At 37.2% G+C, this 15,898-nt stretch overlaps 1 protein-coding gene across 1 annotated transcript in view; it reads left to right on the forward strand.

The window, feature by feature from the left end:
* LOC140159203 (uncharacterized) overlaps nt 1–15,898 on the forward strand; it is a 50,380-nt gene that overhangs the window by 32,308 nt on the left and 2,174 nt on the right. Inside the window, exons 7-10 of the mRNA XM_072182595.1 lie at nt 1,783–1,827; nt 3,298–3,506; nt 8,183–8,242; nt 10,976–11,108. Coding sequence (XP_072038696.1) covers nt 1,783–1,827; nt 3,298–3,506; nt 8,183–8,242; nt 10,976–11,108 — 447 coding nt within the window. The remainder of the gene's footprint in view (nt 1–1,782; nt 1,828–3,297; nt 3,507–8,182; nt 8,243–10,975; nt 11,109–15,898) is intronic.

The raw sequence follows: 15,898 nt of genomic DNA on the forward strand, positions 1-15,898 counted from the left end.
TATACATACCTGCGTGCTTTATTTTGTATTATCTTACTAGTGGTAATCTCATTCTAACATTGTTGTCTTTCTAAAATTGAAGTCCAAAATTTAAAATGAACCCCACGAAGTCCCTGAAATGCTAATCGTCATACCTAATACAGGTTAATCCACTCATTTGCACGTAAAACTTACCATATTGACCAGGTAAATCTAACTGAAGGAATTAAAATGATACACGGGTTTTTCTCTCAAAATAACTTCGCATGGACTTAGGTGGCTTTTGTATTCATGTATTCAATTTTAGGGGATTATGAACAGCACGCACTTGATCAGTTTATTGGCATCTTAATTTGCACCAATGTCCGATCTCATCATCTCTCACCGCAACGTGTAAGGATGCGCGGCGGTATGGGAGGGTATAAGGTGGGTGATGCGTTTATAGTGAAATGATATGTCCAAAGTGTGTGGGTGCGTGTTTGTGGGCAGGGGGGGTACAAAACTAAACGTCTGAGCACCAAATCTAGAAAGTACATTGGTTTACCGACGACCTATTATCCGTCCAATGATTTTAAGCCGATCCTTAGAAGTAAGTTTTTACCTATCATGCCTATGGTTTTGACATCATGGTAGTTCGTTCCAAAAAGCATTTATATTAAGATTGTGCTGTATTTTTCTGGAATTGGCAATAGGTGGCTGACGGTGGCAGCAAGTGTACCTGCATGAAACTTAACCTTACAAAATGACAAGAATTATTGCATTTAGTTCCTTTTAGCTTCTTTAGTTGCATCAGAGTGTGCTCAAATGCAGAAATTCTTCAATTTCGTCAACGTAACCGTTGGCAAGTAGTACATACAGGATCATCAAGTATTGCTTTAAATCCTTTAAAACAAAGTTTATCTTGTTTTACGTAAAGTTTTAAAATTTGCATTTTTTGTATAATGACACATAGCCTTAGAGCAACAAAGATCATCATCATGGAGCATTTAATATATTAAACAGACTGCAATCACAGGACAGCATGGTTCCCCGGGCATGGTTCAGGTGCTATATAATATATTGTAAGAGTTTGTAATGCACTGCAGGGTATATTCTGCTGGAGCCTTCTTTCCTAGTGATAAGCCAAGCTTAGTAATAAGCCAAGTGTTTATCCCAGGATTTCATGTTCCATAATTATGATTTTTATGAATCACCACTACGATCACGACCCGGGACCACGAGAATCATTGATAAATGCTTTCATGAAAACCCCTCGCATCATTATCAGAGGTGCACATGATGCTGCTGGTCATTTCACGTCCAGTGGGGCAGTGTGCTTTGACAGATGAGGAAATGGACAACAGGTTGATTTTTAAGCAAATTTAACATAAAACAGATTAGTTGAAAAGTTCATCAATCATTACGATACCATGGTAATACCGTACAAGGAACTATAGGAACAACAAGAAAACAAAACAAACAAACAAACAAAAACTGATTTGCCCATTTTTACTGATAAGATACAGAAATGCCGTGAGCACAATCATGATGACAGCTTCAATAACGGACAGTTTGCAAAATGCCATCTTAAATTTACGTCAATTCAATGTAGGGGTGTTTCCATATAGAATGATTTTGATATAATGGTCTTCTATAATGCTTCTAAAGAAGACGAAGTACTAGTAAACTGCATATTGCTCACTTCTAATGTACTGGCATATGACTGAACCCAGTCTAATAAGAAAAAGAAGATCTTCTCTGACTATAAACTTTGCTTGTGTCTACTTACTAACTTATTTATGCGTCATTGTGGTTTGTTTTCAGATTGTTTCCAAGCAACTGGAGACCGGAGATTTTGCAGTGGAGAAGGTAATTAATATTCATATGTTGATATGTTGCAGTCTTATGCATTTAATCTTCTTCATGTGTATTTGCACGTCTAAAAGTACATGCGTAGCTCCGCGTGTAACCTTTCAATGATATCCCGGGAATGATATGTAGTTAGATCTTATAGAATCTAATTGCATCTCGCACATTATCACAAGCAACCAATTATCTTACGCGTCGCATTTAAAAACAAAAAGACACGGTGCGCCAGGCCTGTAACGGTTAGTTGCACAGGCCTCTCCTTATTATTAAGTAAGAAACCGGTTCAACATCTTAGATTAGATTCATCAGGATAGTAATGTCAAATAAAGTTCACATAAATTGTGAACTTAGGAGTTCAACATGATATCAAAACCCAATAGGCAAGGAGAACTTCTGATGACTTTTAACGTCCTTAGACGGAGGGTAGACCTATTATAGTTCCACGGGACACCAATGTACTTTAGGTCCTATGGCGTGTAGTTTTGTACACCCTCACCCACAAACACACACCTTGGACACATTGCACTAACACACCCCACATAATACATGTCCTCCCATACCGCACGTGCATCCCTACACGTTGCGGTGAGAGATCGGACTTCGGACAAGATACCAATAAACTGATCAAGTTGCGTGCAGTTCATAAATCCCTAAAATTATTAGACATGGCACTCTCTATTTCTTGGAGCTAAGGAAACTACCTCAGAGGAAGGTATGAGGAACATACATAAATGGGAGGTGTCACGGGACGTAAGAGTTATAAAGCACGTAATGATGTTTAGTGGTAAATGAGTAAAGGCAGGCCCAATGCACAATGTATTAAATGCCTGATTCTGGAGCCTCTGGAGACTCGTTGCTGGTTGCAGTATGAGATACAGATTACATTCGACTGCAAACGTTTTATAGTTAAATTCTTTTTGTTTAGGTGAGGAAGGAGCCACTTGTCTCCTGATCTCTGAAACGGGCGCCACAAAAATGGTTCATTGTGTTATGATTTTTGTACCATCCTCGATCATGTCGATATAAGACGACAGTAGCCTAATTCGCGCAAGATAACTATTTATAAACTTGGAGGGGAAATTTAGGAAACATAATTGAAAAAGGTGATTTACAGGGGTAGACAAAATCACTGAATATTTTGCCGCAAAACGTGGACATTTTTGTAATTTTTGGTTTTAGAAGGCAAGAAAAATATTCGAGGCCCATACATATACAATGATTATAGATTACGGCCAGGGACGCTAGTTCAAATCCTTTGTCAATTGATAAAAGCATGCATGCAGGCCTCTATTGTGGGATGCTGCGAATATTGTCTTATAGAGTCTTTATCATCCCTGGTGATCCGTATGTAGTTTTCATAATTTAAAAAGAGGACGTGCCTTCTCACTCAGTATCAAACCCCGGGTCTCAGACAGCGTTTATTCTTATCTCGTCTGTTTCCTTCTTCTTATTTCATGACTCCAATAACAGAAGTGGAATTTGCTGGAGCGCCAATCGAACCAATCTTGAACCATCTCTGTCAGAATGACTCCTTGGTTCGAGCAACAATCTCGTGGTTTCCTCCAATACAGTACAATGGTGATCTTACATCGTATGGTGTGCAACATGCAGAACTTGGTCCTCGGGGGTTGCTGAAATCAGAAACAGCATACGTTATTCCTGAGACAAATAGAGGACCTGTAAGTATACTATGAAATCGTCGATGGCAAGAGGTATCAAAGATAATCAATGAAGATTTTCACAGCATCCCAGAATACACCATGTGCTGAACATACCACTTCTGTGAAATGTGACCTTTTTCAGCCAGACCAAACCATGACATATCTTTTATACACACATGCACCAGGAAAGGATTATTATGTTCTTTCATGTGCAAATAACCAATTTGATACTCTAATGGATAATTATGTGCATCAATCAGGAACTACCCTTTTGTTTAGTGCTATAATAACCTTCCGAAATTAACGTGGTGAAGGTTGTGGTCCTACATACATCAATGAACATCAGAAGAGAAGCTAGGTTGATCTCCGTGTCAAAAGATGACTGGTTCCCATATATTTGGCACATGGGGAGATGCGTGAATTATGATTTTCATTTTGTTTATATTGTACTTGTATAAAAATGTGTTTATTACTTAGGCGCCATATTAAATCTGTCTTTATATTGCATGTAATTAGTTTTGGTTCGTGTGTAAATATTAAAACTGGTCGATTTGAACTTACTTTTATTCAATGTTTTAACTTATGGAGTTAACTTGAGCTTTGCAGTTTCAGATTTAATATGTTCCCCGATTCTAATTGTCATGTCATCAAAATGACACATGATTTTCATGATGCATGCATAATTATTTTAAAAACACCATACACTGTGACGTGATATTGCGTGACTACATGAAAGAGGATGCAGATGACATGTGGTTTATCATGAAAGGTGCAAATTTAAGAATGAGTCAGGTATTTTCGAAAATTGGGCCAATTATACACATAAACGCATCCCCCATATGCACACCCCTACACAACCCCATCAATATATGTATAAAACCGTGAGAAAGTTAAAAAAAGAAGGAGATACTGATTTAACCATTCGCTTACCCGTGCCAAAAGCAAGCGCCAAAAAAAAACCCTGATTTACCAATTTATTCGACTTTGTACAAGTTGATACACCATACAGTTCGCGGTTTTCAAATGTCGTGTATTTTTTCTGATTAAGGCTTGGAACCAAGTTGTAACTCTGATGAAAACTAAATAATTGGTAGCCAAAATGTACCTTACTTCAAAATAGAGTTATATGGCCCTATACAGGGGTCAGATTTTGTTCAAAACCCCACTAAAGTATGCCTGGGGTCAAAGCGATTCTGGAAAGCGATTTAGAAAAGTATAGTACCTGCATTGCATAGTTCTCGAGTTATATCAGAAAAGGGGTCAAAGCCCGTGGTCAAAGCCCGGGGTCACAGGTCGTATTTTGGGCTCTACTGGGGTTAAACCGAAAAAAACAAAATGCTCCGATTTCAACCATTATTATGTTTTTGAAGAATCCAAGCGTGTGGAAATATTTAAACCCAAACATAATAATGCTATGAGATTTAAAATATTAGACTCGACTGGTACGTCTCTTACAATATTTTAAAACTCATAGCTTGAGCAATGAATATGGGATCAATCGATCCAATTCTTATATCTAAATGGTCTGAATTGTTCGTCTGACCATCTATGGTCTGACAAAAATAATTCAAATTAAGAACAATTTGCACTATTTAAGGGCTATTGTTATTCGTTTATAACCTGTAATGGGTCAAACATAACAAGTTTTATAATCATTAAGCATATTAAAAGTGTTGAAAGAATATTGAAGGAAACCCTATGACTCAAAATTCGATTAGAGCACATTGTCAATTGACATGATTAACTCAATTTTATTGTAATTACCTTTTCCTATCTCATTGCCAAGGTCACAGACTCAAGTCATTTGACACATTCCATTGAGTTTGTTGCGTTTTTAATCATTCAAGGCAGGGAAGGGAGAGTAGAATGTGCTTCACATGTTGTTCAAGGTCATAATGTCTGTTATACAGTAAGCAAAAGAATTAAGGTAGCAGTTGTATTCACCCCTGTATATCCTAAATAAAGGCAAATATGTCAAAATTAAAACAAGTAGCCAATGCCTGTACTCTTTAGCTCTGCTTTAAGACCTTATTTGTTGAAATTGGTTGAGAATTAAAGAAACGGTGATATAAAACCTAATGAAGATACGAAATAAAAAGTTGCACTTTTGTGTTCTAATCAATGAAATCACGACTCTAGTTTTTCGTGCTAATCAATGAAAGTACGGCACTAGTTCTCTTGTTCGCGAACGCTTTGTGTACAAATCAATAGGGCATGCATCGTAGCAACCTTAACTTCGCATCTTCCTTGGGTTTTTGGATCGTCGTGTCTTTAATTCTTGAACAATATCAACGAATGAGGTCTTAAATTCGAGCTAAAAGATGCACCTAAATATGACACATCTGTCTTTGTTTAGGCAATACAGGGGTGAACGTAACTTTACCTTAATTATTTGGCTTACTGTATATCATGCATCTTTTAATGAAGTAACATAAAAACAAAATTATACTGTACTACTTCTTTATAATAGTGCACACACTACACAAAAGTATTGCAACATTGCTGACAAAGAAGAATTCCGCAAACTGTAGGTGAACATTCATCCAATATCCTGTCGATTTCACATAATGTACTCCATGGAAATGTTCTTTGCTGAAATAAGTAAAAGAGAAGGTATCACATGTGGTGACATCATGCATCTATTCCAGTGCTTACAATGGCGGAAAGACGGGAATCCGTTTGCAGAGACAAAGAAACTTTAGTCCACAAAATGTCCAGATGCCAATTAGAGTGGTCGTCAAATGGTTTAGTCGCTTTCTGCAACGTATCAGGATAATGGTTACAGACGAAGGTTGCACGGAAGTGGTGATTGGACGAAAATAACAGTCAAAGATGGCTGACGTCGTGAAGGGTTGGGGCAATAATAAGGTCACGTGGTTACTTCATAAAGGACATAATGGCATTTAAACACGTAATGAACACACAAGATAATATTTTGATGTGATTCAAGGTCATTCGGTGCCCTATGGGCTAGCCACGTGACCTTTCTTAGTTCTGAGTCCTCCAGACCTTGAAGTGCATTGTCTTCTAAGGCTGGCAAGTTCTTCCACACTCATGAAACATTCGTTCACCACCATTTTTCCTGATACCTTGCAAAAATCAATTGAATCATTTAGAGAACGGATATAAAGGCATTGGGACATTTTGTGGGCGAGAGTTTCTTCGTCTCTGCATTCACACGGATTTCCGTCTTTCTGCCATAGGCGCATGATGTCACCGCAAGTGTCACCTTCGCACAGTGTCATCGACCATATATCTTCATGGCAGAAATCGCCATGGTAGGTTGAATCCACAGCCACGATTGGCCATTTGGTTCAGACCTTTAAGCTCTTTGAGACGAATAATTAGTCGAGGGACATGACTAAGGCTACTCACAATAGCCGGGTAATTGATCTTGGTTGTGCGTGAATAAGCTTGTATACCGCATTGAGGTCAATGGTCATCGACTTTTATACTGCCTAGTGAGTGCAGCTGTACTACACGATGTAGTCCATACAGGACCAACGCAGTATAAAATTAGAGTTTTGGTCCGATTTTGAGTTCAAAGCGCACGGCCAATTTTCAAAGCGCATTCTAGCGACCATCATATCTGTTCAACACGTATTTTCAAGTGTATGAGACCACATCTGGTTTCTTGAGAAAAATTCATTTACGGGAGATATTCATCATTTTCTAACCCGGTATCCGAAGATTTTCGTCTGATATCAAAATCGTGCATAGCAATTCACGTGTATCGATCCCGTGTATTCATTTTAGTGTCTCTGCTGCACCAAATAATTAGCCAGGCGGTGTCGGTGTGCTTCGATCCCATTAACATTGACAGGATAATAGATCAATGTTCAACTGCAGTTAGCGGAATCCATCTTTTTTCAGCAATGTTGCAATACTTGTGTATGTGTAGTGTGTGTAGTTGTAAATTGCACGGACGTCCGACAATCCAATCCACTATTTTGGTCCATCAGCCGCCAAATTGTATAAGGAAATTGTCCGATTTTTGCCTCAGCTCAGGGGGAACCGGGTCTGGACTTACGCTTTCCCAAATTGCAAAAAGCTTGATTTTGCAGGAAATGTTTTTGGGCATGAGCTCCAAAACATGCTTTTGCATTCAGAGGTGATGGAACCGAATACATCTTGAAATTATTTTTCGAATCCTTTTTACATTCTGCACCCATCAGGTATCATGGCGATGATTATCGAAGCGGGACGTTGTTGTATTCAGCCCTATGGAACACAACATCCCGAAATAACGATTATTTCGCAGGAAATACATGGGAATATTCTCGAATGATTCTTTAAATGTAATGTATTTTGTACTTTATTGTATTAATTGGCTGAGAAGTATTTGGAATTATGCATTTTATGAAAAAATAAATTCCACCTATAAATACATGAAAAGGCCATTTTGATCTGCTACAACAAAATGAGTATAAAGTCGCAAGTTGGTAGTTTCGAGACGCCCTGGCTACTGCATTGGTATTCTTTGTTTCAAGACAGTAGTATGCATAGGTGTCCACAGTGGGCGATTACTGGCTTGTACATCAGGTACGTGCGCGGCAAACAAAGAACATCAACTCAGTCAACCAGGATGTCTCGAAACTACCAACTTGCGACTTTACACTCATTTCGTGGTAGCAGGTCACATTTATGAAGATTAAGTAAAGTTTTTGAGTTTTGTGTTTTTCTTTCTGAATTAGGATGGACGTATTTATTACACAATAATAGATCTACAGCCAGGCTTGGCTTATCTTATAGAGGTAAGTTATGTTCATTCTGTAACTATCTAACAATATTGATACATAATTATAACTGTTTGTCGTATTTTGCAAAACATAGAACTATTCAACTGGACTCACATTTTTGAGAGGCTAGCAGTGGCGTAGATTACTTTTTGACATTTGGGGGATGGGGTTGGAAAACATTTCTTGCAGTAAGTGAATCCAGCACCTTTTGGCGACAGAATAAGCTTATGGTACAAATGCGCGCGAAAAATGTTGCCATTTTGAAGCTAAAACGATGAAATATGGTGCATAAGTGGAATAAATTCGTGCGAAGCGCGCAAAAATTTGCACTTTGGTGGCTAAATGGGCAAATATGAGGTTAATTTGGTCAGAAACCAAACCAACATACAGGCGTCAACATTGGGAGGGGAATGATTTTATGGACCACCCCCCTAGCAATATATTTGGCGAAATTTATCCACCTGTCATTTGAAGCTTATTTTATCTTTGTTATAGTTATATCAATCCATGAGTAAATCTACAAACAAAAGACTTTACTTCGCAATCAAATTAGAATGGCCATATTTTATGATCCAACGAATTCTTTGGATCAGAAAATATGAATCTTTTACTTTGTCTTTACACTACCGATCCTGACTAATCTATCTAACCATTTACTTGGCAATATTTACAATTAAATCATGAAATACTAAGATGTATATCAATGTACAAATTATTATAACTGTTTTATATGGTAACTAAGGCTCTTAATAATTGTTTTGACATTACTTGATATTTTTTGTATTATATATGTGACAGTTTTCTATGTGCCTGTTAACAGTAATCTTTTTAAGACTGCACTTTTATGATTCATACATCATGTATATCCTACATCCTTTTATCGATGATTGGTAAACTCAAACTTGGGGGGTTTGTTTCATTGTTCCGACCTATAATATAATGAAAGACAGGGATAAAAAGACTAAATCGACTGTCGTGATGATGACTTGCTGAACGCGGTGGTATAAACCGGGCGCCTTATTGTTATTTTTGCACCTTCAAACATACAAACCATCTCAAAAGTTAGGTCTTTATAGTAGGAAACTTTCTTTCCCGAAGGCACCATGTCAACAATGTCTAGAAGAGTTGCTTTTTGCCTTGTAAAAGTACGTAAATTTTCGCGATTTTCTGCTATTCCTTTTTTTCGATCGGAACCAGATAAATCGACCTTCCTTTTTACGCGCTATTAACCAATCAAGGATCGTAGGGAATTTGATTGACGGTATTCTATTATAAGTATGGAGGCCCGGTTCATACTTTATATTCGATGTCGAATAGTCGATGCAACGAGTATTCGTTTCTTAATCTACTTCCAGCCATGTTTAACTTCAAACGAATGGTTGACGTAAAACATGTGAAATTGATAACTTATTTTCACCAAATATTCGATGTGAAATTTAATTGTTTTTTTGTTGACAAACATTGCTAGAAACTAAAATTAAATTAAACAGATTGAAAACGAATACTTGTTGCATCTAATATTCTAACCTATTCCAACAATTAATAAAATGGAATAAATGCACATCGTCACCAACCGCATAACAGAAGGCGCTATCACTCTGCACTAAAGTGCTCAATATTAGCACTTTTAGTAAATAGACTCACAGCAGCAGGAATGCCTATCCCATCATGCTTTGGGGTACATCGGACTGCACGTGCCATAGAAAATGTAATAGATTCAACAAAAGCCATATCTGAAGGACGGTACTTCTTAGCTTGAAAACCGTTATTGTTGCCTTGAAAGAATGTTATGGTATTTCATGGAACTTGGTAGGTTTCCTTACTCCTTGATATGTAAGGAAGGTCTTTCTCATATCTCAATATAATGCGTGTCTTAAGGGATCTAAAATGAGCGTTTATTGCGTTTCGACAGTATTTTTTGTGGGACATGAGAGTACCTCAGACCTATCGAATTGAATTCTGAATACGAAGCATGTCTTTCTGATATCAAATAATTTTCATTTTTGAAAATCACAATATAATACAAATTTTATGACAAATTATAAAAATTTGATATTTTTCAAATTTTTGATATATAACAGTCCTCGAAGTAAATTATATAAATCTAATGACATATTCTTAAAGTGTATGTAGCAGGAGAAAGCCGACGGTCAATTGAAAATTTTGACCTTTCATATTGAAGATATGGATTTTTTTCCAAAAAGACCTATTTTTTTGGTGTTTTGGGAAAAAAATCCATATCTTCAATACGAAAGGTCAAAATATTCAATTGATCGTCGGCTTTTCATCCCACCAACATACACTTTAAGTATAAATCATCAGATTTATAAAGTTTACTTCAAGTACTGTTAAATATCAAAAATATCAATTTTTAATGATTTGCCATAAAATGTGTATTAAATTGCGAATTTCAAAAAATCAAAATTATTTGATATCAGAAAGACATTCTTCGTATTCAGAATGCAATTCGATATGTCTGATGTGCTCTAATGTCCCACAATAAATACTGTCCAAACGTTCATACCCCAGCCCTTAATGTATAGTTCGGTATACGGTTAAAGCGTGACAAACTCAAAATCGCAAAACAAACGAAGGACATTAATCTTGCTTAAACTTTGTTTTACTCCACTGCAAATTCCTTAATGCAAAACATTTAGTCCCGGGTATTTAGTACAATGAATTTGTTCTAAAAATAGAAAAATATTGCATGTATGTAATTATGATGTCAATTTTATTCCTTCCTTCAAGATAACTCCTTACGTGACGACCCAAGCTGATACCAACACAACTGACGCAGGACTTGTGGTAGAGATGACATTTATTGCTAGCGCATGGCAAGGGCCAGAACCTACAGGACCTGCTTCGCTACTTGCGTCACCAGGTCAGTATAGGATCCACAACATGCTCATCTATCAGGGCACAGTTCTTTAATCCCAATACTTTTGCACATTCATTTAATGAACTTTGACAATTTGGGTACGAAAACTCATACTCTGTAACTTGAAGTCAAATTTTGCACCGTGATTGTTTAATTTAGGTTATTGAACTATGCCATTGGGATGAGGCCATTGTCGTCCATAGTGATAGCCGAGGCTTTATAAAATTTATTGCGGTGAACAGTGAAAGGAAGATTACCAATTTGTCCGATACTCCAATCACTCCTCCCGCTGAGCATGCTATTAAAATAGAAAATGATATTCATTGCTAGCGCATGGCAAGGGCCAGAGCCTACTTGCTATTTGCGTCACCAGGTAATTATTAAGGCTTTATAAAATTATTTGCGGTAAAAGGTATATAATAGTTCAGGTAAAAAAGGAAAGGTGCTGATTATATCTTTATAGATTGGGAAAGCCTGCTTCTATTTTCGGCGTGGCGCGTCAGCAAAAAATATCGGGTGAATGATTCCCTATAACTTTATATTTGACGCTCTCCTCATCGGTGGCCAAAACCTGAAACCAATGTAATCAAACTATAGAAAAAAAATTGGCACTGGTTAGCGATTAAACTCGACTAGTGCCCGTAAAACTCGATTTTAATCCGGTGTGGTGCGCGGCGTACCTACCATCATCACCACAAAAAAAAACCTAAAAAAACAAAAAACTAGAGGCGATGCAGGTATGCAAGTGATGACATTGTGTAATTTAATTTGTGGAAGAAGAAGCATTTTTAGTGAAAATCTTATTTTGGCCATAATGGCCTTTGGATGACCTTTGACCCCGAGTTGGTCATGTGACATTTGTGCCCCCACCCAATGGTCCTTGTGACCAAATATGGTCACATTGGCCTAAAGCATATGGCTACGATGACTCGTTATAAGTTTGACAGAAGAAAGAAAGAAGAAGAACTGACCAAAAACAGAACACTCGCAAATTGGAAATTTGCGATTGTAACCAGAAAGCATTTTGTATTTAACTACATCAACGAGGAATCCATACGCAATGGGGGCTGATGTGTATGCAGCCTGCACTCAGTGACATAAATTCAATATCAAGTTGATCTCGATGACACAAAAAATTAATATCCGTGGGCCTCACCAATTTCCCCAACCCTCCGAAGTTTGGTCGACAACCCTTTACCCGGTATAGGTCAAAAATGGTTTGCTAAAATGAGGGCATGTGATGAACTTTCAGATTAGCCATTTAAGTTAATTATTTGAGCGTTTTAGTACATGGGCAAAATATGTTAGGGTGGTAAGCATTAAGTCTGAAAGCACTTAAACATGTTAAAAGCAATTTGACAACAAATTCTTCTTTCAAGAACTAATATTCTAAAAGGGCATGACAGGAAAAAACTAATCAGAAATATTATCAGATTGCCATTTAGGCGACGTGTTTTCTTAATTCAAAATCAAGACAGCGAATGTAAAAAGACAAGACACGTACTATGGCAAGTCAAATGCGCAATTAATCGAGAAACCCGGTTTTCGATAAACCTGTTTTTTTTTCAAATTTGCAATCGATAAACCTGTTTTTTCAATAATTGATAATGCAGGTTTTTCGATCGAGAAACCAGTGCTTTTGATCGATAAATCTGATGTATGCCAATAAACTCGAGTTTTCGATCGTAAAACCATATTTATTGGCAAAAAACAAGGTGTGTTGATTGAGAAAAACGTTTTTGATCATTCGACAGGGTTTTTTTTATTGAGAGAGCAACTTTTTTGATCGATTAAAAACAGGGTTTCTCGAATAATTGCTCATTCGGCTTGCTATACATGTCAAGCTCAGCTGTTACCCCTTAACACTACATTTAAGCCAACATTACAGGCAATCCCTTTTAACTTTTAAAGTTCTCAGCTAAAGTATGAGGTTAACAAATGTTGACAAGTTTCATGAGTCACCTCATAATGTTCTTCAACTCCCTGGCGCATTTGGCACCCATTCAGCATGTTCATTGCCATGATTGCGGGTTCACTCGGGGGTTCATTGCTGCTACTTTCTGTCTCCTGACACTTCGACGTGACAAGTGACTCACTATTATATTATCCCTAGAGTAGGGTACACCCCAGAGGCTCAGGCAGCACTTTTACCTCACCTCGGGAAATGTATATACATCACCAGACGCGAAGTATCAGCCCTGGCCAGACAAATCAAAACAAATAAACGTGTCATCCTCGTCTCGAACCTGAACCTGACCATGAAGGTAGTAGACCTGACTTCAGTCAGTTCGGCCAATTTTCAGTGACCATATCCACCTAGAACTAGCCCCGCAAACCGCGACGCCTTTCGAATAACGAGCGAAGCGAGCACCGAGCGTATTGGTGGAATATCTTGGATCATCATAGGCAGTTAGGCACCAGAGTATAGCACAGATCCTGTGCTATATCCAGCAAATACTATGGCCAAATAGTGCATGTCCATATTCACCAAAAATTACGGCAAAATACGTGATGGCATTAAAGTGTCGCCAATTAATCAATAAAGGTTTAAATTATGAGGCGATGACATGTTATTAAAATGATATTGAATAATGATTGACGGGAAACGCATAGTCGTCACAATCTTGTTATCTTATTAAAGCTTTTGACAGATCTTGTCCGGAATAATTAAGGAAAGGAAATAACATTATTTTATTATTTCCAAGGGCAAGTTTCTCCCCTACATTTTGCCGGAACAAAATGAAGATTTATATATCATCCTAGGGCATGAGTTTCTTCTCTATTTGGAAACTCTATTGATATGGGAATAAATCGTTCTTCCACCGTGTTGCACCTTTATCTAGCTCTTTTGGGAACGAATAAGACGGCAAGAAATGGAACATCTTTGAAACAAAGCTGAAAACTTGTTCGTTAATTCAATGTACTTAAAAGCATTCTGTAAAATGATTTATTTTTTGTCAGGTTAGGAGTGTAATCTTGCGCGTTTAGAAGGTATCGGTCTGCCATCCATATTTAAGACCAACATTCGTGACACACAGTCTGGATCGTGTGATTAATTGTTATAGCGCCACCACTTTTCCACATCGTTCCGTCGAATGTGGGAAAAGTGATGTTGTCTTTCAGGCATTGTGATGACAGTGATGTTAGGCCGTGTAAAATTAATATTTTGGTTCTCGTCCCTCCTCCTCAATTTCTGGGATTTGTCAGATTTTTTTTTTTTTAGATTTTTCAATTTTTTAGACTTTGGAATGATTTATGAAATCTTCATACATATAAATAAGTTTATTAGAGAACAAGCATCACTTCCAAGTCTTTTGTGGTACTCTAGGGGGTTTATCCCTCAGAATCTCACATTTGAAAAAAAAAAAAGGGCCTCATCGTTTCCTCGAGCACTGTTGGAGAAGACCGAAAACTACTGACAATGCTAATTTTACATTGAAAAAAAAAAAAAAACACCTCCTCCCTCATCAATTCATGAAAATCCTCTGGACGAGAACCAAAACATTAATTTTATACGGCCTTATACCCAAATTATGGTTAAAATTCTCTTTCATCCACAGTTTTCCCCTTAATATGACCCCTCCCCAATTCAAAAATATCTCTACTGCGTTCACACCCGAAGCCATACCTTAGTAGTTAAAGAAGTTAGTTGTGGCTGCGTCGGTTTGAAAAGTGTATTTAGTAGATCCATTAAATTAGAGTTCTGGAACAAACCGTATTTATTTTCTGGGAATTTAATCCACAGACCTTAGTGGTTATATCAATTCATCATCGGGATTTCAAAAGCATTCTAATAATAAACAAAAAGAGGAAAAGATTTATCTAAAGTGGAAATCAGTGTAGAATGGACACTCCTATCCTTAAAATAGTTATGAATGGAAATTTAATTTGTCACAGCTCCCTTGACCTACTAAATGGACGCATCGCTGAGGAAGAATTACGCCTTGTTGTAACATGGATTTAATAAAAGATAACTTGTCTTTATAGTTCATAACTTGTCTTAAACTTGTCTTAATAAATTTTCAAAAACTAGATAATTATTAAGATCTGGGAACCCATTACATATTATTTTTTCTAACTTCTAGTAAGTCACCAGAAATGGTTGAATATGCTTAATTTTAGAGTAAATCGTAAAAAAATCGTGATTTTACCCAATTTTCAACCCAAGGCTATTTTTGATGAAGTTGGTCAAAATTTAAAATTAGAAAAAAATGGGTTCCTTGATCTTCATAGCCAATTGTTGAAAATTACCCGCACTGAAGAATTTTGTGAAGCTGTCCAAAAAGGGTGGAAATATTGCTGATAATGATTTTCTTCAAAACTGAGCATTGTTACATAAATTTGACGTCACAGTTAGATTCACCAAAGTTGTTTTTTTCCATTCTCAATCATTTGAGGCCCCAAAGTTTCCAAAATTCGAGGGTTCATCCCAACCTTGATATCTTTTACCCCACACAACTACGTAAAAAGGTATACATTACAATTGAAAAATAAACAAATTTAAGGCGGCAAAAAAAATCGCCCAAACTCCCATCCTTTAGCTAGGACCCACACCTATGGAAAGCCGTTACCGCCATAACGTCATAACTTATGCATAGCACTACGCAGTAACAGTATACGGCTTCCGGGGCGAATACTGGATACGGGCTTGAATCAAAATTATGCGTTTTTCTGCAACTCGCACGTCATGAGGCGTGCAATTATCCCCACTCCTGTATACGTCGCCTATGCGTAAGACGTAAAAGGGTTGAAAATATTACCGATTTTGGTGTCTTTTTTTTGTTGTTGTTTTG

This window comes from Amphiura filiformis, chromosome 8 (genome assembly GCF_039555335.1).
Source record: "Amphiura filiformis chromosome 8, Afil_fr2py, whole genome shotgun sequence".
Taxonomy (NCBI): Eukaryota; Metazoa; Echinodermata; class Ophiuroidea; order Amphilepidida; family Amphiuridae; genus Amphiura; species Amphiura filiformis.